The sequence below is a fragment of the Ornithorhynchus anatinus genome, chromosome 2, assembly GCF_004115215.2.
Source record: "Ornithorhynchus anatinus isolate Pmale09 chromosome 2, mOrnAna1.pri.v4, whole genome shotgun sequence".
Lineage (NCBI taxonomy): Eukaryota > Metazoa > Chordata > Mammalia > Monotremata > Ornithorhynchidae > Ornithorhynchus > Ornithorhynchus anatinus.
Window position 1 is genome coordinate 143,498,314 of NC_041729.1, and position 25,603 is coordinate 143,523,916.

Below are 25,603 nucleotides of genomic sequence, written 5' to 3' on the forward strand. Positions count from 1 at the left end.
CCTCTGACTCCCAAGCCCGGGCCTCTTTCCACGGAGCCACGCTGCTTCTGAAATGCCATCATCATCATTATCAGCGCTGAGAAAGCAGTGCCTGGCACAGAGTAAGCGCTTAACAAATACCAGGATGATTAGCGGTAATAGTAGGGGCTCAATAGATTCCATCGATCGATTGATTGATTGCATTGATTGATCAGGGAATCGGGGGCCTGATGGGCTACAGGTTTGGGTTGAAAGCCAGAAGGGGGAGGGGGGAAAGAGTCAGAGGGAGGCGCTATTGCAGTACAGAAGCAGCAGCGGGATGATGATGATGATGTTGATGATGATAATAATCCTCCTCCTCCTCCTCCTCCTCCTCCTCGGCGGGTACCCAGCGGCACATGCTGGACGCCTCCATCGGTGCTCGGCAGGTCCGGACCCCTTCGAAGCCCCGCATGCAGGGTAAGTGCCCCCCCCCCCCCGCCCCCGCCCCAATTTTGGCCTGGCAAGGATGGGGTAAACTGAGGCTGCCGCTCCGCCCCTCCCTCAGACTGCAGGGTAAGAGCCCTCGCCCTCCGCCCCAGTTTGGGTCCGCAGGGGTGGGGTAAACTGAGGCTGCCGATCCGCCCCTACTTCAAAATGCAGCGTAAAAACGCGCGTCCCCGTCCCGTTCCCCGCCCCAGTTTGGGTCTGCAGGGATGGGGGTAAACCGAGGCTGCTGATCCGCCCCTACCCCAAATTGCAGAGTGAGAGCGAGCACCTCCCGACCCAACTTTGGTCTGCGGGGATGGGGTAAACTGAGGCCGGGGGTCCGCCCCTACCCCAAATTGCAGGGTAAAAACACGCGCCCCCCGCCCCGGTTTTGGCCCGGAGGGATGGGGTAAACTGAGGCCGGTGGGCCGCCTTTCCTCCAATTGCAAGGTGAGAGCAAACTTCCCCCCTCTCCCGGCCCCCGCCCCGGTTTTGGTTTTGCAACGATGGGGTAAACTGAGGCTGGTGATCCGCCCCCACTCCAAATTGCAGGGTAAAAGCACGCGCCCCCGCCCGAATTTGGTCTGCGGGGATCGGGTAAACTGAGGCTGCTGATCCGCCCTTATCTCAAATTCAGGGTAAGAACACGCGCTCCCCGACCCCCGCCCCGATTTTGGTCTGGAGCGATCGGGGAAACTGAGGCTGGTGATCCGCCCCTACAGCAAAGTGTCAAAGTTTCGCGTTTGTTTTTTCCTGGGTCGAGGATTTCCCCCTTCCCCTAATTCTGGGTGTTTGGGGGGCGGGAGGGGGCGTGGAGGCTTCTCTGCTCCATCCCGCGACCCCCCAGCTTTAAAGAGGGGGCGTAGGCGGGGATGGAGGGGGGCTGGAAGGAGCCTGGGTCCGGGTCCAGCTGCTGTTTGGGGGGTAGAAGAGAGGGGAGACCCCCGAGCCGGACTCCCTACCGTGCCACACCCCCTTCCTGCACCCCTGGGACCGAGGCAGCCCCCCCAATCTCTCCCCAGGACCTTCCCCTTCTTTCCCTCCCCTTCCCCCTCCTCTCCTTCCCCAGCGATCCCTCCAGGTTCGTTCAATCGCATTTATTGAGCGCTTACTGTGTGTGCAGAGCACTGTACTAAGCAGTTGGCCACCAAAGCCCAAGGAAAGGCCATCTGAGCCAGAACAACCCCTCCCCCACCGGCAGGGCTTCATCCCACCCCCAGGCCCCCCAAAAGGAGCACTGGGACACCCCTTGCCCAGCAAGGGGCTGCGGCGTCTCCGGATCACAATCGTAACAATAATAATAATCATCATTCTGGTAGTTAAGTGGTTACTTAGTGCCAAGCGCTGTTCTAAGCGCTGGGGTAGACGGGAGGTAAACAGGTTGGACTGTGTGGGCCTGATCTTAATCCCCATTTAACAGATGAGATTACTGAGGTCCAGAGAAGTTAAATGGCTTGCCCAAGGTCACACAGCCGACAAGCGGCAGAGGGGGGATTAGAACTCACGACCTCTGACTCCCAAGCCCGTGCTCTGGGGTTGGTGGGGGTGGGTGGATGGGGGTCTCGGGGCCACATGAATTATTACTGTGGTATTTTAAGAGTTTACTATGTGCCAGGCACTATACTAAGCCCTGGGGCGGATACAAGCAAAGTGGGTTGGACGCAGTTCCTGTCCCACGCGGGGCTCACAGTCTCAATCCCCATTTTACAGATGAGTTAACTGAGGCCCAGAGAAGCACAGCGACTTGCCCAAGGTCACACAGCAGGTATGTGGTAGAGACGGGATCAGAACCCAGGTCCTGCTGACTCCCAGGCCCATGCTCTAGCCGCTTAGCCACGCTGCTTCTCAATAGTACAGTACAGAGTCAGTAGAGGAGATCCCCTGCCCTGTGGGGTAGTGAGCGCTTACCGAGTATCATAGTTATTATCATTGCACTCTCCCAGGCACTTAGCACAGTGCTCTGCACGCAGTAAGCCCTCTAACTACCCACTGATGGATTCCCGACCCCATCTTCAGTCACCACACCCAGTCCCGTGTTCCCGTGTGTTCTTAACAGCTGCCGACGGGGTATTTCCCATCCTCGATCATTAAGGCGCCGTGGCCTAGCGGATGGGGCACCGGCCCGGGACTCCGGAGGAACTGGGTTCTAACCCCAGCTCCGCCATTTGTCTGCCGACCATGGGCAGGTCACTTCGCTTCTCTGGACCTCGGCCGCCTCCTCTGTAAAATGGGGATTCCGACGGCGAGCCCCTTGTGGGACAAGGGTGGTGTCCAACCTGACTAGCGTGTATCTCCCCCAGCGCTTAGTACAGTGACCGGAACAGAGGAAGTTCTTCACAGATACCGTTAAAAAAGTGCATTCCTCTGCAGCCAACACTTCATTTTTAGGAACTGATAATCCTGAGGGAAGTCTCTAGCTTCCCTTTTGAAGCCCCCTCCCTCATCTTCTGGTCTGTTTCCTTCTTATCCTGCCCTCCATTTTATTCATTTCGGAATCATCGCCACCCCTGCAAAAACAACCCGTGGACTGGATCGGCTGGTGGCGGAGGAGATATCTTTTAACGCCGTTCCCCCAATCTAAAGTTCTATTAAGCGAAGCCTGCCACCTTTGAATCTCTTCCTCGTCTCGTTTGATCTCTTGCAGCTGCATCCTTACAAAACAACGGTTCCCTTCAGTGGTATTCATTCGATCGGATTTATTGGGCACTCTTCGAGCGCAGAGTACTGGACTAAGCGCTTCGGAGAGTCCGTTGTAAAAATCAACCGACACACTCCCTGCCCACATTGAGCTTGCAGTCTAGAGGCCAGAACTAATCCCAGCTCTGCCTTTTATGTGCTCTGTCACTTAACTTCTCTGAGCCTCAGTTTCCTCACCTGGAAAATGGGAGGATTCGATACTTGTTTTCCCTCCCTTTTACACTGGGAGTCCCATGCGGGACAAGGACTGTGTCTGACACAATCTACCCCTGTGTGACTTTGGGCAAGTCAGCTCAATGGAAAGAGCCCGGGCTTGGGAGTGAGAGGTCATGGGTTCGAATCCCAGATCTGCCACTTGTCAGCTGTGTGACTGTGGGCAAGTCACTTCACTTCTCTGTGCCTCAGTAACCTCATCTGGAAAATGGAAATTAAAGGTGTGAGCCCCCCGCGTCGGACAACCTGATTACCCTGTATCTACCCCGGAGCTTACAACAGCGCTCTGCACATAGTAAGCGCTTAACCACTACCAACATTATTATTCTCTGGGCCTCATTTCCCTCATCTGTAAAATGGGGATGAAGAGTGTGAGGCTCATATGGGACAGGGACTGCGTGCAACCCAATTAACTTGTACCTACCCTAGTGCTTAGCACAGTGCTTGGCATATAGTAAATGCTTAACAAGTACTGTAATTATCATTAGTAGTAGTCGTAAGAATTTAGCAAATAACACAATTAAAACACTCTTAATATACTCACCCTGAAAAGGCAAGAGGTCAGATAAAGTACCCTATTATATTTTAACGGATGCAATGTGGAAATTCTCTCCCAGTGACGCTTACTTATGGATGCGATCCTGCTGCAGAGCATCAACCTTGAATCTCAGGACGGTTCTATTAATTTGTGGGCAGAGTTGAATGGGCTCAAGGCTATTGAAAATAACCTTCCTCCATCTTGCAATGTTCAGCTGCTTCCAGTTCACAGTAAGGAAGTCACCGGCCACACTCAAAAGACAAACTGGCCCGGCACTCTTTTAGTTTTCATCGCCATTAAGAACTAATAATAATGTGGTTTTTGTTAAGCACTTACTATATGCCAGGTACTGTACTAAGCGCTAGATAAAAGCAAATCGAGTTGGACGCAGTCCCGGTCCCGCATGGGGCTCACGGTTTTAATTCCCATTTCTAGGTGAGGTATCTGAGGCCCGGAGAAGTGAAGCGGCTCGTCCAAGGCCACCCAGCAGACCAGTGGTGGAGCGGGGATTAGAACCCATGACCTTCGGACTCCCAGGCCCGTGCTTTATCCCAGGCTTCCCAAGCGCTTGGGAGAGTACGATAGAGTTGGTCGACATCACCTCTGACCACAGAGAGCTCCTATCAGCTCCTAGAAGTAATGGTTATAGTATTAAGCGCTTACTGTGTGCAGAGCACTTTACTATGAGCTGGGAGAGTACAAGAGAGTTGGTCGACACGATTTCTGACTCAAAGAGCTCCCGTTAACTCCTAAAAGTAGTAATAATCATAATAGTATTTATCTGTTTATTTTTTGATGTCTATCTTCCCCCCTCTGGACTGTGAGCTCTGTTGTGGACAGGGATTGTCACTCTATCGTTGCCTTGTACTTTCCCCAGCGCTTAGTACAGTGCGCTACACACAGATTCAGAAGGATCCGGGTTCTAATCCCAGCTCTGCCACGTGCCTGCTCTGTACTTGGACAAGTTACGTCACTTCTCGCTGCCTCAGTTCCCTTGCCTGCAAAATGGAAATTAAGAATGTGAGCCCCATATGGGACAGAGACCGTGTCCAACCCGATTAGCTTGTATCCACCCCAGTGCTTACAACAGCGGTTGGCACATAGTAAGCGCTGAACAAATACCACAATTATTCTTATTATTACGGTGTGTACTATTCAGTCGTATTTGAGCGGTTACTGTGTGAAGAGCACTGTACTAAGCGCTTGGAAAGTACAATTCAGCAACAAATAAAGGCAGTCAACTAAGAGCTGGGAGAGAGGAGAGGGGTTAGGTACTGAGGGGGGTCTCACAGACCAGGAGTTAAAGTGGGGAGAGGGGATTGGAGACAGACACATCCAGGTTGATGAAACATTAAAACACAAACTGATAGATATAAAAGAAGCTAAAGACTCAGCGGGGATGGAGTCCAAGAAGACCTGGGGAGCAACCCTTAGCTGCTCTAATCACCAGTCCGGTGTTCACAGAGCATTTGCCAGGAGCAGAGATCTTCATTTTCATTACCACTGTGTTTTCTCAGCTATCGGTTTCATCCTAAGCAAATGGATAGAGAAGAAAATCCAGTTACCTTTAGGGACAGTGGAAATGCAATTGTCACGGTGTTCTGTCAGCCAAAACTAATCTATTTCTTTATCATTTTTACCGTCCCTCGAGGAAAATACATCCCACAGTAGCTCTATGTCGATTACAGTGATTAAGCTCCCACCGAGTGCAAAGTTTTGTTCTAAGCACGAGGGAGAGGACGATCAAAGATCCAGTTTCTGCCCATTGGGAGTGTACAATCTATTACAGAGCTTTCACGATAAATAACTGTAATTTATTTTTTGGATTGGGAGGTAGAAAACACTAATTAGTATTTCGGAATTGGTTTACTTAAGGCCTCGCAGAAAGTGAGGGACTGAGGAATCGGCCTCCATCGTCCCCTGGATTTCTCCAGTCTGTCTTCCAGGCCCCTGCCCAGCCCTTGACAGATGGGAAGCTTGGCATTAGTTAGACAGAGAAGCGGTAGTTCTCTGCGAGTGGAAAGAGCACGGGGCTGGAAGTTAGAAGACCTGGGTTCTAATCCAAGCTCTGACAACGTGTCTACTGTACGACCTCGGGCAAGTCACTTAACTTGTCTGTGCCTCAGTTTCCTCGGCTATAAAATAAAGACTAAATCCCACTCTTCCCTACTTAAACCGTGAGCCCCGGGTGGGATGGAGATTTGTCCAAACTGACCACCTTGTGTATACCCCAGAGCTTACTACAGTACTTGGCATGTATCATTGTAATATAATAAATGATATTAATGATAACCGTGGCTTTGGTGAGGAGAATTCAGTTGTGTTCAGGAGCAGGTTTAAAGGCCGAAGAGCAGGCCTGAGGGATTCACTGGGAAGACTTTTTAATCGTGATTAGTTCAGAAGTCAAAGGATATGCCACTGATCAATCAATCAAGGGTATTTACTGAGCGATTACTATGTGCACAGCACTTTACTAAGCGCTTGGGAGAGTACTGTGAGCCTCATGTGGGACAGGGACTGTGTCCAACCTGATCTTCTTGAACTTACCCTAGTGCTTAGTACAGAGCTTGGCATATAGTAAGTGCTTAACAAATACCAAAATTATTATCATTATTATTAGAAAACAACAGAATTAGCAGACACAAATACATTTTATAAGTGGAGTGAATTTAAAGGAGCTATGAAAATTTGAGAAAGCTTTGGGTGAGGTCTTAATAGCTAGTTTCAGTAACATTCAGGATTTCCTAACAAGGCTAAGAGCCATTTGGGTTTCTTGACGGAGCAAATAACAGGAGGATTTAGTAGCTGAGACACATTGTACACAGACCAGTCTGTTATTGGATATTAACAATCAATCCTTTGCTAAGTCAGAGCCCTGAGGCTTAGGGAAGTCTTGAAAGCATTTGGCTCTCCAGGAACAGAGATATTAAAGCTAATACAATTCTGTATCTCACTAGCTCAGTGTTGCAGAGCTTTTAAAACAGCCCCTATATTTCATCTGAGAAGCCTCTAATTGTTGAGCGTCTAAATTGCAAGGAGGAAGAAGGAGGATCAAGAAGTGTCAGGGAACATAGAATTAGAAATCTATTGGTTTGTCAGCTGAATAGTGACAGGATGGCAATTAACGCAGAGAGAAGCCGTGTGTCTAGTGGCCAGAAGGCCCTGGGTTCTAATCCCTCCTCCCCGGTTTGTCGGTTGTATGAACTTGACCATTTCACTTAATTTCTCTGTGCCTCAGTTCCCTCACTCGTTCGTTTGTTCAATTGTATTTATTGAGCGCTTACTGTGTTCAGAGTATTGTAGTAAGCACTTGGAAAGTACAACAATCTGTAAAGTGGAGGGTTAATACTGTGAGCCCCAGGTGGGAGCTTGTGCTCTAATGATAATAAAAATAATAATAATGGTGTTAAGCACTTATTATGTGCCAAGCACTGTTCTAAGCACTGGGGGAGATACCAGGTCATCAAGTTGTCCCACATAGGGCTCACAGTCTTCATCCCCATTTTGCAGATGAGGTAACAGAGAAGTGAAGTGGCTTGCTCAAGGTCACACAGCTGACAAGTGGCAGAGCAGGGATTAGAACCCACGCCCTCTTATTCCCAAGCCCGGGCTCCATCCACTAAGCCACGCTGCTTCTCTAGACTAAGCTGGTTGTAGGTAGTGAACATGTCTGCTTATTATGTTGTCCTCTCCCAAGCGCTTAGTACAGTGCTCTGCACTCAGTAAATGCTCAATAAATACAATCGAATGAATGAATGAACGTGGACCGCATCCAACCTGATTAGCTCGTATCTATCCCAGGGCTTAGCATTGTGCGTGGCACATAGTAAGCACTTAAATGCCATTTTTAAATACAGCTGGGAGTAAAGGTGTTGATTTCTAGGGATGGAGTAAAACCAGTTTCTCGGAACGTCAGTCCTATCCAGGAGTGAAATATTTGGTGGTCTGAAAAGGAAAAAAACAAACCCTTAAATCATTAAAGACTGATTCTTAAATCATTGAACTAAACCAAAAGCATTCCAGACACTTAAATCATGGCAGGGAAATATGGGATTGATCTGGTTTTCAGAGAAGTGACGTAAAGCACAGAAACCAAAGTACCTGTATGCTGCCGTTTACAAAGTGGTTTGTTTCCTTCGTAATGAGCATAACATGGTGTAGAGGATAGCTCATGGGCTTTAGTCAGAAAGTCACGGATTCTAATCCCATGCTCCTCCACTTGTCTGCTGGGTGACCTTGGGCGGGTCACATCACTTCTCTGTACCTCAGTTCCCTCATCTGTAAAACGGAGATTGAGACTGTGAGCCCTTTGTGGGATAGGGACTGTGTCCAACCCGATTTGCTTGTATCTACCCCAGTGCCTGGCACATTCGTTCAATAGTATTTATTGAGCGCTTACTATGTGCAGAGCACTGTACTAAGCGCTTGGAATGTACAAATCGGTAACAGATAGAGACAGTCACTGCCCTTTGAGCAGCTTACAGTCTAATCACGGGCTTACAGTCTAATCACGGGCTTACAGTCTAATCATGGGCTTACAGTAAGTGCTTAACAAATATCATTATTATTATCAATATAATAATATCTACAGCCTCTACTTTAGACCTTCTGCTGGACAAAAAAATGAGCCATCTATGTAATTTCCTCCCCACTTACGAAGACTCAGTTTTAGGAAGCAGCGTGGCTTAGTGGAAAAGAGACTGGGCTTCGGAGTCAGAGGTCATGAGTTCGACTCCCGGCTCTGCCCTTTGTCAGCTGTGTGACTGTGGGCGAGTCACTTCACTTCTCTGTGCCTCAGTTCCCTCATCTGTAAAATGGGGATTAACTGTGAGCCTCACGTGGGACGACCTGATTACCCTGTATCTCCCCCAGCGCTTAGAACAGTGCTCGGCACGTAGTAAGCGCTTAACAAATACCAACATTATTATTATTAGATTGTGAGCTGCTTGGAAGATGGAGTCCGTGTCTTATTCCTGTGTATTCTCTTCCAGTGCTTAGTACAGTGTTCTGCACATAGTAAGCGCGTAATACTATTACCACTACTCTGTGAGAGAAACCTTGGGCTACCCCTTATATTTGTTTAGATTTGAGTTGCAACTATTGGGGTTTTTTTTCTAAATTTAATTGTATTCTAATTGTATTCAAGGTATTTTGAAATTTCTATCTTCTGAGGCAACTGGGTATTGCCACTGCTACGCATCTATCGTACGACTACCACTGGCCAAGCAAAAAATGGTATTTATTGAGCACTTACTGTGAGCAGAGCACTGCATTAAGCATTGGTATAGTGGATTGAGCATGGTCTGGGTGTCAGAAGATCACGGGTTCTGATCCTGGTTCCACAACTTATCCGCTGTGTGACCTTGGGCAAGGCACTTTACTTCTCTGGGCCTCAGTTACCTCACCTATAAGATGGCATTGAGATTGTGGGCCCCGGGACAGAGATTTTGTCCAGCCCGATTTGCTTGTATCCATCCCAGTGCTTAGTACAATGCCTGGCATACTGTAAGTGCTCAACAAATACTACCATTATTATTATTATTATTATCATTACTTGGGGGAGTACAATAGAACAATCAATCAGTAGTAGTTTTTGAGCATTTAATGTGTGCAGAGCACTGTCCTAAGCTCTTGAGAGAGTATAACAGAACAGAGTTGGCAGACAGGTTCCCTGCTCACAAGGACCTTATAGAATATGGGAAAGTCATCCCTCACGGTAACGTACCATTCATATTGAGGATGGAATAAATCCCTCTCTTACAGAAAAAAAAGGTTTTTTAAGGCAATTAAGATCAGTTTACTGCAATCACCTCTAATAAAGCATTAAACGGAATTTAATGAATGAGAAGGTTATTATCCTAAATAAACAACTTGCTGCTTCTCAAAAATGAGCCCCAAAAGCTCGCATTTATAATAATAATGTTAATAATAACGTTGGTATTTGTTAAGCGCTTACTGTGTGCAGAGCACTGTTCTAAGCGCTGGGGGAGACGCAGGGTCATCAGGTCGTCCCACGTGAGGCTCACAGTTAATCCCCATTTTACAGATGAGGTAACTGGGGCACAGAGAAGTGAAGTGACTTGCCCACAGTCACACAGCTGACAAGTGGCAGAGCAGGGAGTCGAACCCATGACCTCTGACTCCGAAGCCCAAGCTCTTTCCACTGAGCCACGCTACTTTCCCAAGGAGTATGGTCCTGGGAGTCAAGAGGACCTGGGTCCTAATCCTAACTCCCCCAGCTGCCTGGGGTGAATCATTTAGCTTCTCTGTGCTCCAGTTACCTCATCTGTAAAATGGGAATCAATCGATCAGTCGTATCCACTGAGCGCTTACTGTGCGCAGAGCACTCTACTAAGCACTTGGAAGAGGACAATAGAACAGAGTTGATAGACACGTTCCCTGCCCACAACAAGCTTACGATCTAGTGATCGAGCTTAGAATCAATATCTGTTCTCCCTCCTACTCAGAGGACAGATATTGTGTCTGACCTGTTTGTCAGATTGTCAGACTAAGCCCTTAACAAATACCACAATTATCATATTGTTATTACTAGATTCCCTAGTTGGAGCTGATTCTGGCATTAATAATCATAATAACTAATTGTGGTATTTGGTAAGCACTTCTTCCGTCCCACGTGGAGCCCACAGTCTAAGTAGGAGGGAGAACAGGCATTGACTCCCCATTTTACAGGTTGGGTAACAGAGGCACAGAAAAGTTAGATGACTAGTCCAAGTTCACACAGCAGACAAGTGGCAGAGAGGAATTAGAACCCAGATCCTCTGACGCCCAAGCCCTTTCTTCTAACCTTCCCGTTCTTCCGCCCCTCTCTAGTGTACCTTTTTTCCCTCTGAGTCAATCCTGACACAAAGGCTATTGCATTTACCGTGTTTGAACGACCGATAGCAGGATTTCATCAGGGGTTTCGTAGTCATGGAGTTCTCGGGTTCTGTTGGGGCAGAAATAAGTCTCCCAGCTGCTCTCTGTCTCAGTTCCCTTATCTGCAAAATAGGGATTTAATTTGCATTTTGAGAAGCAGTGTGGCTTCGTGCAAAGAGCACTGGCTTGGGAGCCAGAGGTTCTGGGTTCTAATTCCGCTTCCACGTATCTGCTGTGGTGACCTTGGGCTAGTCAAGTAAGTTTTCTCCGCCTCAGTTACCTAACCTATAACCCAGCCGGCACACTTGGCTCTTCTAGTGCTAATCTTTTCACTGTACCTCCATCTCACCTATCTCGCTGCTGACTCCCAGACCACATCCTGCCTCTGGCCTGGAATGCTCTCCCTTCTCAAATCCGAAGGACAATTAGTCTCCCTCACCCCCCAGTTCAGAGCCTTACTGAAGGCCCATCTCCTCCAAGAGGCCTTCCCAGACTAAACCCCACTTTTTCTCATTTCTCACTCCGTTTTGCGTTGCCCTGACTTGCTCCCTTTGCTCTTCCTTCATCCCATCCCCACAGCACTTGTGTCTATATCTATTTTATTTCTTTGCATTGATGTCTGTTTCTCCACCTCTAGACCGTAAGCTCACTGTGGGCAGGGAATGTGACTGTTTATTGTGGTAGTGTACTCTCCCAAACACTTAGTACAGTGCTCTGCTCTTGTCTGTCTCCCCCGATCAGACCGTAAGCCCGTCAAACGGCAGGGACCGTCTCTATCTGTTGCCGACTTGTTCATTCCAAGCGCTTAGTACAGTGCTCTGCACATAGTAAGCGCTCAACAAATACTATTGAATGAATGAATGAGTAAGTGCTCAATAAATATGACTGAATGAATGAATGCCTGTTCTTGCTCCTTCTTTGACTGTCAGCCCCATGTGGGACCTGCAGCGTGGCTCAGTGGAAAGGGCCCGGGCTTGGGAGTCAGAGGTCATGGGTTCGAATCCCGGCTCTGCCACCTGTCAGCTGTGTGACTGTGGGCAGGTCACTTAACTTCTCTGTGCCTCAGTTACCTCATCTGTAAAATGGGGATTAAGACTGTGAGCCTCATGTGGGATAACCTAATCATCCTGTATCTACCCCAGCGCTCAGAACAGTGCTCTGCACATAGTAAGCGCTTAACAAATACCAACATTTTTTTTTTATCTTGTACCTGCCCTAGTGCTAATTATAGTGCTTGGCCCATACTAAGTCTTAACCTGGTGTAGTGGATAGAGCACGGCCTGGGAGTCAGAAGGTCATGGGTTGTAATCCCGGCTCTGCCACTCGTCTGCTGGGTGACCTTGGTCAAGTCTCTCCACTTCTCTGAGCCTCACTTACCTCATCTGGAAAATGGGGATTGAGACTATGAGCCCCATGTGGAAGTGGGACTGTGTCTAATCCGATTTGCTTGCATCTACCCCATTGCTTAGTAATAATTCTGGTATTTGTTAAGAGCTTACTATGAGCCAGGCACCGTACTAAGCACTGAGGTAGATACAAGCACTGGGGTAGAGAGAAGCAGCGTGGCTCAGTGGGAAGAGCCCGGGCTTGGGAGTCAGAGGTCATGGGTTCGAATCCCAGCTCTGCCACCTGTCAGCTGTGTGACTGTGGGCAAGTCACTTCACTTCTCTGTGCCTCAGTTGCCTCATCTGTAAAATGGGGATTAACTGTGAGCCTCACGTGGGACAACCTGATTACCCTGTATCTACCCCAGCGCTTAGAACACTGCTCTGCACATAGTAAGCGCTTAACAAATACCAACATTATTATACGAGCAAATTGAGTTGGACATAGTCCTACAGTGCCTGGCACATAGTAAGCCCTTGACAAATAGCATAATTATTGTCACTGTTATTTCCATAATCTCTGATCTGCACAGAATCAAATATCAACTGTCTCCTGCCTTGGGATTTGTACATTTTCCCAGCAGCTAAGAAGCTGTACTAGAACCTGTACACTATCTAAAGCAAGTGTGCCACCAAACTTTCAAACCAAACATTTTGCCCCTCCATTAATACAATGACCACAGGCTCAAACATACCATCTCGACTGAACCACACTTCCTTTCCCTCCTGTCTCACTGGTCAATCTTGCTTCCGTAACCCCCCGGGACCAAGACCATCCCCTCAGCACTAGCTCTCTTTCCCTCTGCCCTTGGGGCTGCTGAAAACCATTGCTGGAAATCCGGAAGCCAGGCCAACTTTTTTCACTTTGTGTTCATTCATTCACTTGTATCTATTGAATGCTTACTGTGTGCAGAACACTGTATTAAGCACTTGGGAGACTACAGTATAACAGTAAACGGACACTTTCCCTGCCCACAATAAGCTTACAGTCTAGAGGATGAATTTACCTCCGACGCCATGTGATAACCCTGCCTTTTCTTCAGCTTTTCCCAATTCTGCTTTTCCCACAGCCCCCACCAACTACTCTCCAGACCTTTACTCCCTCCTTTTCTCAAATCCTTTCTCTATAATTCATCACAACATCGCTTTGTTGGCACAATGGAGACTTGTTCTGGTCATGGGTTCTAATCCCACCTCTGCCACTTGTCAGCTGTGTGACTGTGGGCAAGTCACTTAACTTCTCTGTGCCTCAGTTCCCTCATCTGTAAAATGGGGATTAAGACTGTGAGCCCCACGTGGGACAACCTGATTCCCCTGTGTCTATCCCAGCGCTTAGAACAGTGCTCTGCACACAGTAAGTGCTTAACAAATACCAACGTTATTATCGTGTCTGCTTATTCTGCTGCATTGTTTTCTCCCAAGTTCTTAGTCCAGTGTTCTGCACATAGTGAGTGCTCAAATACCATTCATTCATTCAGTCAGTCATTTTTATTGAGTGCTTAAATACCATTGATCTAAGTGCAACCCAGGATTCATTCATTCATTCAGTTGTATTGAGCACTTATGGGGTGCAGAGCACAGTACTGAGCGCTTGGGAGAGTACAATATAACAGTAGACACCTTCCCTGCCCACAGTAAGCTTTGCTTCTGTTGATGAATTTCATTTGGAAATGGTTGAAGCGTGTGCCAGAGCTTCATATTTTCAAACTTTATGTTTTCTGTCCTTCTCTACTGGAAAGTTTAAATGTTCTGGTAAGTTCATTACAAGCCATTTTGTTAGCCAGTGAATCAACCTACTGACAGATTATGGTGCCAGGGACATCATTTAAGTTTTGGAAGGAACAGAGACTCTGAAATTTATTTCAGTTGAGTGGCAGGAGTAATAATAGTTTTCTCTTTAAGTGCTTTCTGTGTGCAGAGTACTGTACTAAGAGTATACAAGTGGAAATTAGAAAAGGACACTGTCAATCAATCAACTAATGCTTATTAAGCAAATAGTGTGTGCAGAGCACTGTACTAAATGCTTGGGAGGGTTATTGTTATTAAGTGCCAAAAAGTAGCTTCCGATTCACAGCGACTCCATGGATATACTTTCTCGAGAACATCCTGTCCTCTGCCATAATCTGCAACCTTTCTAACGGTTCTTCTGTTATCACTGTTACAGTCGCTAACCATCTAGCCGCCCATCTGCCTCTTCCACGTTTTCCCTGGACTTTTCCTAGCATTAGTGTCTTCTCCAGAGAATTAGCCCTCCTGATTGTGTCCAAAATCTGCTAATCTAAATCGAGTCATTTGGCCTTCCAAAGACCACTTTGGTTCAATTTGCTCTAAAATCCATTTGTTTGTCTTTCCGGCAGGCCATGGTATTCACAAAAGCCTTCTTCAACACCACACTTTAAAAGAATCCCCTATGTCTACCCCAGCGCTTAGAACAGTGCTCGGCACATAGTAAGCGCTTAACAAATACCAACATTATTATTATTATTAAGAATCGCTGTTCTTTCTATCCTGTTTTTTAACTGTCCTGTTTTCAGATCCAAACACTGTCCCTGGAAACACCATAGAGTTGACAATTTGTATTTGTGTGGCAATAGTTACAACAGCACATTTCATGACTTTTTCCAGGCTCTTCAGAGCAACTCTTCCTAACATTAATCTTTGGTGCATTTTTTGGCTATTATTTCCTTTATTATTATCAATCCCCGGAGAAAAAATTGTCAAGTATATAACAAAGTCGATAATTAAGTTCCCTGCCCACAACGAGTTTACAGTATGTCTCTCGAGGGGCTCGCAATCTGCTGAGCCAGGAGTATTTTCACTTGGCTAAACCAAGGCCCTCTAGGCTGTAAGTTCACTGTGGGCAGGTAATGTGTCTATCTATTCTGTTATATTGTATTCTCCCAAGCACTTACTACAGTGCTCTGCATAGAGTAAACGCTCAATAAATACCATCGATTGGTCTTTCAGAACTCAGAAGACAGTCGATGAATCACATCTGTTGAGTGTTTTCTGTATGTGGTGAGTAATGTACTTAGTATTTGGGAGAGTACAATATCACAGAATTGGGAGAAACATTTCTCTGTTTTGGACAGAGCAGAGGTGTGGGAGCCAGAAGGTCATGGGTTCTAATCCCAGCTCTACCACAAGTCTGCTGTGTAACCTTGGAGAAGTCACTTCACTTCTCTGGACCTCAGTTACCTCATCTGTAAAATGGGGTTTGAGATTGTGAACCCCACATGGGACAGGGACTGACTGTGTCCAACCCAATTTGCTTGTACCCACCCCAGTGCTTAGTACAGTGCCTCACACATAGTAAGCGCTTAACAAACACCGATGCTTAGTGGATTGTCTGCTTTATGACCTTGAGCAAGTCACTAAACTTCTCTGGGCCTTAGTTCCCTCATCTGCAAAATGGGGTTTCAATCCCTATTCTCCTTCCTATTTAGACTGCAAGCCCCATGTGGGGCCTGATTATCTTGTATCTACCCCAGTGCTTAGTACAGTGCTTGGCACTTAGTAAGTGTTTAACAAATACCATTATTATAATTGTTATTTTTATTATGATGATTGTTGTTGTTATTAGGGCTCCAAGAGGAGGATGCATTCACTGACTTGCAGAGTCCAGTTTGGTAACCAAGGCATGGGTTAGGGGATAATTCTCTATCTCCCCTACTCTCACACCACTGGCAAAGACAGATGCAGTGACATTCCTCCAATAATAATATTAATAATGGCATTAAAACACAATGTGTCAAGCACTGTTCTAGGGTAGATACAAATTATTCAGGTTAGGCACTGTCCCTGTCTCACGTGGGGCTCACAGTCTTAATCTCCATTTTACCTATGAAGAAACCGAGGTCCAGAGAAGTGAAATGACTTGCCCAAGGTCACGCAGTAGAGAAGAGACGGAGGCGGGATTAGAACCCATGTCCTTCTGACTCCCAGGCCCGTGCTCTGTCTACTAAACCGAGCTGCTTCTCATGCCGCTGGGACCACAGGGATGCCACTTTGCAGGGAGAAGGAGATGTTGAAAAGGTATTGTTAGTAGAGTGCTAAGTACAGTGCTCTGCACACAGTAAGCGCTCAATAAATATCACTGAATGATTGAAGAAAGAACTGAAAATGGTAGAAAGAGGGAAGGATAGTGCCATGATTGTGGGCTTGAAAGACAGGATGATGAGAGTGCTGTGAAGGTGAGGAGCAGAAGATTTGGGAGGTATATGAGGATTTTAGTTTCGGATATATCGCACTGTCCTGGATTGCAGAGTGAGAGACATCAGGGTCGGTGAGCTAGTTTTGGGAATCATTAATTAATTAATTAATGTTGGTATTTGTTAAGCGCTTACTATGTGCAGAGCACTGTTCTAAGCTCTGGGGGAGATACAGGGTAATCGGGTTGTCCCACGTGAGGCTCACAGTCTGAATCCCCATTATACAGATGAGGTCACTTAAGTACAGAGAGGTTAAGTGACTTGCCCACAGTCACACAGCTGACAAGTGGCAGAGTCGGGATTCGAACCCATGATCTCGACTTCCAAGCCCGTACTCTTTCCACTGAAGCCACGCTGCTTCAATCATCTGGGTAGAGGTGGGAGTTGAAGCCACGAGGGCAGATAAGATCTCCAAGAGAGCGGATGGAGAATGGAAGGGGACCCAGAAGTGAGCCAGGAGTGAGACCCACAGTTGGGAAGTGGGAGGCAGAGGAAGACCAGTGAAAGAGACCTAAAACTAAAGGGTTCGATTAAAAACACTGATTTGGAGCATAATTTGCTACTTTAGAGCAGGGTTGTTTACTGTTTTAATTTATGGATTGAACAAGTATTTTTATGACTCGAGACCAATCGTAAGCTACCCATAGGCTTAGCCCAATTTATAATTTAGATATAGACTTTTGCTACACACCTTTAAAACAAAAGACATGGTAAAAAGTGACGAAAGAATTATAACAATAAAAATCTAAATCTAAAATCTAAAAAAATCTGTAGAATGTGCAAAAGACACCATTCCTGCTTCCCAACTTGCCTATTTACTTCTAGAGTGTAAGCTCCTTTTGAGCAGGGGAAGCTTTCCTTTCCTCTTCTCCCCCTCCCTTTTGCATCACCCTGAATTTCTCTCTTTATTCATCCCCCGTCCCAGCTCCACAGCACGTATATCCATTTCTGTCAGTTATTTATTTATATTACTGTCTATCTCCCCCTGTAGACTGCAAGCTCATTCATTTTTTCAATCATATTCATTGAGGGCTTACTGTGTACTGTACTAAATGCTTGAAAAGTACAATACAGCAATAAAGAGACAACCCTGCCCACAACAGGCTCGCAGTCTAGAGTGGGGGAGACAGGCATCAATACAAGTAAATGGGCATCTATTTAAATAAATAGAATTATAGATACATATATATATAAGTGCTGTGGGGCAGGGAGGAAGGGGAAGAGCAAAGGGAGCGAGTCAGGGTGACGCAGAAGGGTGGGGGAGCTAAGGAAAAATGGGGCTTAGTCTGGGAAGGCCTCTTGGAGGAGGGGTACCTTGAGTAAGGCTTTGAAATGGGGAGACCGATTGTCTGGCAGATTTGAGGAATGAGGGCCTTCCAGAGCAGAGGTAGGCCAGGGATCAGCGGCAAGATGGGAGACGGAGACCCAGTGAGAAGGTTAGCACCAGGGGAGCGGCGTGTGCGGGCTGGGATATAGAAGGAGAGAAAGAAGGTGACGTAGGAAGCAGCATGGCTCGGTGGAAAAAACACGGGCTTGGGAGTCAGAGGTCATGGGTTCTTATCCCAGCTCTGCCACTTGTCAGCTTTGTGACTTTGGGCAAGTCACTTCTTCTCTGTGCCTCAATTCCCTCATCTGTAAAATGGGGATTAAGACTGTGAGCCCCACGTGGGACAACCTGATTACCTTGAATTCCCCCCCCCCCAGCATTTAGAACAGTGCTTGGCATATAGTAAGCACTTAACAAATACCATCATTATTATTATTAGGATGGGGCAAGGTGATGGAGAGCTTTAAAGCCAATGGTGAGGAGTTTTTGTTTGATACGGAGGTAGGTAGGAAACTACTAGAGATTTTTGAAGAGGAGGGGGGTGACATGTCCTGAATGTTTCTGTAGAAAGATAATCTGGGCAGTGGAGTGAAGTATGGACTGAAGTGGGGAGAGGCAGGAGGTAGGGAGGTCAGAAAGGAGGCCGATGCAGTCATCTAGGCGGGATAGGATGAGTGATTGTACTAACAAGTAGTGGTTTGGATGGAGAGGTTGGTGTGGATCTTGGAGATGTGGTGAAGGTGAAGGGGACAGGATTTGCTACTGATTGGATATAGGGGGTGAATGAGAGAGCGAGGTCAAGAATAATGCCACGTTTACGGGCTTGTGAGACGGAAAGGATGGTTGTGCCGTCCACGGTAACGGGAAAGTCAGGGAGAGAACAGTGCTTGTGAGGGAAGATAAGGAGCTGTGTTTTGAATATGTTGTGGTTGAGGTGGCTGGAGGACATCCAAGTAGAGATGTCCTGAAGGCAGGAGGAGATGAGAGCCTGGAGGGAGGGAGAGAGACCAGGTTGGGAGAGAGAGATTTGGGTATCACCTGCATAGAGTTGGTAGTTGAGGCTATGTGAACGAACAAATGAGTTCTCCAAGGGAGTGAGTGTAGATGGAGAATAGAAGGGGACAAAGAACTGAAACTTGAGGGACCCCCACAGTTAGGAAATGGGAGGGGGAGGAGGAGCCCGTGAAGGAGCCTGAGAATGAACGGCCAGAAAGATAAGAGGAGAAACAGGAGTCAGTGAAGCCGAAGTCGGATATAGGATCCAGGAGAAGGGGGTGGTCCACAGGGTCAAAAGCAGCTGAGCAGTCGAGGAAGAGTAGGATGGAGTAAGAGCCATTGGATTTGGCAAGAAGGAAAACATTGGTGACCTTTGAGAGGGTGGTTTCAGTGGAGTGAAGGGGACAGAAGCCAGATTGGAGGGAGGCCAGAAGAGAACTGAAGGAGGGGAATTTGAAGCAGCGAGTATAGAAGACTCGCTCAAGGAGTTTGGAGAGGAAAGGTAGGAGGGACATGGTGCGGTAACTGAGGGGGCTGTGGGATCAAGGGAGGGTTTTTTTAGGATGGGGGAGACAATCTCTCTGTGGTCAGAGAACATGTCTGCTTATTATTCTATTCTCTCCCAGGAGGTTAGTAGAGTGTTCTGCACACAGTAAGCACTCAATAAATATGACTGAATGAAAGAATATATTGTACTGTTCCAAGTGCTTAGTACAGTGCTCTGCACAGAGTAAGCACTCAAGAAATACTATTGATTGATTACACAAGTGGAAGTGACAGTCATGAGTGGAAACAGATGAAATTACTTCAACATCAGTTAGTTGGCCACGGTAGAAAAAATGCTTTCAGCTTTATTGTGAAGGATCAAAATATGGGGAAAGATGAGAGAGATTGAACTTGACAAGTAAGGGTTTCTCTTCTATAAAAGCAGAGAAGCGGGGTGGAGAGAGAGAACTCTTAGTTTTGGAGATTAGACGTGCAATTGTTGAGATTTCTGGAAGAGCACTGGTGTTACACACATGGATGCCATTTGAAAGTATCAGATTACCATGATCGTGTCCCTAGACTTTGTGCTTGTAAAGATTTGATTGCAGTGTGTCCAGAAATGGACATTAAAGATCTTTTTCACCCCCCAACTCTCTGAGACCTGCTGATGTGTATAAGTGTTGAGATGCCGCTATAGAGTATTGCCAAAGAAGACCGTTAGAGGAGGAAATGAGAGGAAGTCATTCAAACTCTATCTGACAATAATTTTGCCTCCATTTCACAAGAGGGCTTGAGTGAAAACTTCACAAAATATCCGAATCTTAGCATGTGATGTTCCAGCTCTTCTATCCCAGCTTTTAAAAACCTCTGTTTGTTGTGGGGTTTTTTTTTCAGTCCAGTGTTAGGATTTTTTTTTTTTTTGTAGAAAATGGGACCCTGAAGACTGTGGTAAAAAGTTTTGATTAGAGAACAGATTTTTCCTGTCCAGTTTCCCACATCTGTGTTTGCCTAAATAAAGACAGGAACATGAAAACGTTTTAAAGCTTGTGATGAAACAAAGGAGACTATTGCTAATTTTTGATTGCTGTAGATGTTGGCATTCAAACAATGCTGACATCCAAGGTTTTTTTTTTTTTCTCATTTGGCTTGCATATTAGGACATGCATTTGTGTTTTCAGACTTATTGAGTATATGAACAGATCTATCTGATAAACCAGTAATTTGAATTAGATGTTGTTGAATATTACATGAAGCAACAACTGAAGACCCAGTCATTTAAGGGAAACAGAAGCAGAAAAGCTAAATAACAATTTTCAGTGATGTTTGCATTAGTTTTGTTAAAATGGCATTAAATCTGATAATGGAAACATTATTTCAAAAACAGCTTATTTGGTATTCTAGGAAAATGGAGTTTCACTAAAGCAATGAATAGAGTGCACTGAAAACTGGAAACTTGGCAGGTATGAATACTGCTGACTATTAAATAGTCATTGGATTTCCACAATTGCCCACTTTTTAAAATACACCACAGTTTCCATTAGCGCTTAGAGAGATTGCTTTAATATATTGATATACAAGTGAAATATATGAAGCAATATAACGTGTGCCACCCATTCTCAGTTACTCAGGGCTGATTATGTTTTTTTTGAAATTTTTTTTGTCATTACCCCATCTTTGGGCCATTTCACCACTCATTTACTCCTCCAAGAAAGAGAGGGCAGAGGAAGCAAAAGAAGGAATAACCTTATTTCTTAATTTTGTAACTTGTTAACATATGTTAATATGTTGGTGAAGGAGGTTGAAACTCATGACAAAATCAAGATTTTCAGATTATGTGCCACCGCCTTCTGTGTGGATTTTGGACAAGTTTAACCTCTGTGTACTTTGGTTTCTTCTTCTGTAAAATGGCTTAAAGTTATTTGCTTCTTAGTCCTAGTCCCCTCCTGTACACCCAATCTATCTTGTCCTTTGTACTTCTTGTCTTTCTTAGGCTGGTGGGTCATTTTCGGCCCATAGCAACTCCATGGTCACATCTCTCCCAAAATGCCCCACCTCCACCTGCATCGTTCTGGTAGTGTACACTGTCTGGAACATAGTAAGTGCTTAACAAATACCTTTATTATTATTATTAATATTATAGAGTTTTCTTGGTCAAAATCCAGAAGTGGTTACCACTGCCTCCTTCCGTGCAGAAAACTTGACTCTCCACGCTCGACTCTCACCCATGCCGCTGCTTCCCGGCACGGGAGAGTTTTGACTTGGAGCTGGTTGCCTTATATTTATCTCAGCATAAGCTCCTGGTAAGCAGTTTCTGAACACCATAATTACTCTTAGTAGGGCTCCTTGGTGGTTTTATGTTTCTCATAATTATGTTGTTATTATTTCTGAGCTAACGGTGACACTGTGCTAATCGTTGTGTTGCTATGTTTGGTATTTGTGGCTCCTGGAGTATGGTTGTATGCACTAATAATAATAATTGTGGTATTTGAGTGCTTACTATGTGCCAGGCACTGTTCTATACGCCGGAGCAGATATAAGATTATTAAGTTGGACACAGTCCCTAACCCCTAATGGGCTCACGGTCTTAATTCCCATTTTACAGGTGAGGTACCTGAAGCACAGGGAAATGAAGTGACTTGCCCAAGGTCACACAGCCGACACATGGAGGAGTCGGGATCAGAACCCAGGTCTTTCTGACTCCCAGGCCCGGTTTCTATCCACTAAGCCATGCTGCTTCCCTGGTATATGCAGTGTAGATCGTCCCCGCTTCCGTCCGTATTTCTCTCTGCTGCCTGGATTATCTCTCTACAGAAAGTCTCTGAGCGTGTCACCCTCCTCCTCAAAAATCTCCAGTTGTTGCCTATCCACCTCCGTATCAAACAAGAACTCCTCACCATTGGCTTTAAAGCTCTCCATCACCTTGGCCCCTCCTACCTCACCTCCTTTCTCTCATTCTCTGTGCCTCAGTTCCCTCATCTGTAAAATGGGGATAATCTTGTTCCTGTGTCACCTGTGGCTCACAGTTCTCCCTCCCACTGAAAGTGTGAGCCGCAGGTGACACAAGAACAAGATTCATCTTGAATCTACCCCAGCACTTAGTACATGTCTACCAACTCCGTTATAGTGTACTCTCCCAAGCACTTAGTACAGTGCTCTGCACACAGTCAGTGCTTAATAATAATAATAATTGTGGTATTTGGTATTTGTTAAGCGCTTACTATGTGCCAAGCATTAAACACTCTTTGTCAGGCTCTCTACTAAATGCTGGGGTAGGTACAAGCTAATCAGGTTAGACACAGTCCATGTCCCACGTGAGGCTCACAATCTTAAAAGCAGAATGGCATAGAGGATAGAGCACGGGCCTAGGATTCAGAAGGTCATGGGTTCTACTCCCGGCTCTGCCACTTGTCTGCAGTGTGACCTTGGACAAGTCACTTCACTTCTCTGTACCTCAGTTACCTCATCTGTAAAATGGGGATTGAGACTGGGAGCCCCAGGTGGGATGGGGACTGTGTCCAACCTGATTGGCTTGTACCCTACCCAGCGTTTAGTAGAGAGCCTGGCAAAGAGTAAGTGTTTAGTGCTTGGCACATAGTAAGCGCTTAACAAATACCACTTTCCACCGAGCTATTTCCACTGTGCCATGCTGCTTCTAATCCCGATTCTGCGACTTGTCTGCTGTGAGACCTTGGACAAGTCACTTCACTTCTCTGGGCCTCAGTTGTCTCATCTGGGAAAAGGGGATTTAATAATAATAATGATGGTACTCTTTGAGCGCTTACTACGTGCCAAGCACTGTTCTAAGTGCTTCCCTCCAACTAAGAATGTGAGCCCCAGGTGGGACAGAGACTGTGTCCAACCTGATTATCTTGATTCATTCATTCAATTCATTCAGTCGTATTTATTATGTGCTTACTGTGTGCAGAGCACTGTACTAAGAGCTTGGAAGGTACAACTGGGCTACAGATGGAGGCAATCGCTACCCTACAATGGTCTCACAGTCTAGGTGGGGAGACAGACAACAAAACAAGTAGGCATCAATAGCATCAAAATAGATAAATAGAATTATAGATATATACATTTCATTAATAATATAAATAGAATAATAGATATGAACAAATATATACAAGTGCAGTGGGGCGGGAAGGGAGTAGAGCAGAGGGAGGGAGTAGGGGTGATGGGGAGGGGAGGAGGAGCAGAGGAAAAGGGGGGGTCAGTCTGGGAAGGCTTCCTGGAGGAGGTGAGCTCTCAGGAGGGCTTTGAAGGGGGGAAGTGAGCTAGTTCGGCAGATGTGAGGAGGGAGGGCGTTCCAGGCCAGAGGTAGGACGTGGGCCAGGCGAGAATGAGGCCCACTGAGGAGGTTAGCGGCGGCAGAGGAGCGGAGTGTGCGGGCTGGGCTGGAGGAGGAGAGAAGGGAGGAGAGGTAGGAGGAGGCGAGGGATTGGACAGCTTTGAAGCCAAGAGTGAGGAATTTTTGCTTGATGCGAAGGTTGATAGGCAACCACTGGAGGTTTTTGAGGAGGGGGATGACATGCCCAGAGCGTTTCTGTAGCAAGATAATCCCGGCAGCGGAGTGAAGTATAGACTGAAGCGGGGAGGATCTACCCCAGCATTTACAATGTTTGACACATATACATGCTTAACAAGTACCATAAAATAATGGAGAGGATTGAGTTGCCTCTATAGTGGCCATATTTTAATCTTTCATATTTCTTTTGGAAGCTAATAATGGACGGGGACTATGTCCAACCTGATATAGGCAGATATAGGCAGATATCCTGCCTGCCTTCTCTGCCTGATATAGGCAGAGAAGCAGCGTGGCGCAGTGGAAAGAGCACGGGCTTTGGAGTCAGGGCTCATGAGTTCGAATCCCAGCTCTGCCACTTGTCGGCTGTGTGACTGTGGGCGAGTCACTTAACTTCTCTGGGCCTCAGTTCCCTCATCTGTAAAATGGGGATTAAGACTGTGAGCCCCACGTGGGACAACCTGATTCCCCTATGTCTACCCCAGCGCTTAGAACAGTGCTCGGCACATAGTAAGCGCTTAACAAATACCAACATTATTACATTATTATTATGATATTACCTTGTATCTGCCCCAAAGCTTAGAACAGTGCTGGGTACATAATAAGCGCTTAACAAATGCCATTACACCTGAGATCTTGTGTTATGTCTTCAGTGTTTCATATGTTGAGGAATTACTTGAAACATTACTTGAAACATTTAACTGACAGATGACTGTCTTAGAACCACTCATTTTATGAGACGTGTCATTTTACTTCATTTATATACATTATTTCCTGTCTCCCCCTCTAGATTGTTGCTTGTTGCGGGCAGGGAATGTACCTGCTCTATTGTTATATTGTACTCTCCCAAGCGCTTAGTACAGTGCTCTTCACAAGGTAAGCCCTCGATAAATCATAACGATGATGGTATTTCTTAAGCGCTTACAATGTTCCAAGCACTGGTCTAAGCACTGGGGGAGATACAGGGTAATCAGGTTGTCCCATGTGGGGCTCACAGTATTAATCCTCATTTTACAGATGAGGTCATTGAGGCACAGAGAAGTGAAATGACTTGCCCAAAGTCAACAGCTGACAAGTGACAGAGCCTCCGACTCCCAAGCCCAGGCTCTTTCCGCTGAGCCACGCTGCTCCTCGACTGACTACTCCCGTCCCCCTGTCGGTTTGTAGATCTCAGTGGATACACAATCAGGACCAAGTGGGCTGCCATTTTTCATGGCTCTAACTGCTCCGCTGACTTTCTCGATAATTAGGACAAGCGCCGTTTTACTTGCCTACCGGGAGGGGCCAAACGCACACCAAAAACCTCCAACTCTCGAAGTCCTTAAAGGTCAGTTGAAATGCCTAAAGTAGCGTGGCTCAGTGGAAAGAGCATGGGCTTTGGAGTCAGGGCTCATGAGTTCGAATCCCAGCTCTGCCACTTGTCGGCTGTGTGACTGTGGGCAAGTCACTTCACTTCTCTGGGCCTCAGTTCCCTCATCTGTAAAATGGGGATGAAGACTGTGAGCCCCACGTGGGACAACCTGATTCCCCTATGTCTACCCCAGCGCTTAGAACGGTGCTCGGCACATAGTAAGCGCTTAACAAATACCAACATTATTACATTATTAAAAATCTAAAGGTCAGTTAATTCTTCATTAATTACCTAATGTGCAGTGTCTGTGAAATTCCAAGGGTTCAGGAGTCACAGACAATAATAAAGAATTCCAACTTTAAAAGCCAGACCGTTATGTGGCTCAGTGGAAAAAGCCCGGGCTTGGGACTCAGAGGTCATGGGTTCGAATCCCGGATCTGCCACTTGTCAGCTGTGTGACTGTGGGCAAGTCACTTCACTTCTCTGGGCCTCAGTTACCTCATCTGTAAAAGGGGGATTAACTGTGAGCCTCACGTGGGACAACCTGATTA

General features: G+C 46.3%; 1 protein-coding gene across 1 annotated transcript in view; it reads left to right on the top strand.

Moving 5' to 3' along the window:
- The first annotated feature begins 381 nt into the window (after positions 1–381).
- FAR2 (fatty acyl-CoA reductase 2) overlaps positions 382–25,603 on the top strand; it is a 153,779-nt gene continuing 128,557 nt past the window's right edge. The window contains exon 1 of the mRNA XM_029050350.1: positions 382–438. Within this exon, the coding sequence (XP_028906183.1) occupies positions 432–438 (7 nt within the window). The 5' untranslated portion in view covers positions 382–431. The remainder of the gene's footprint in view (positions 439–25,603) is intronic.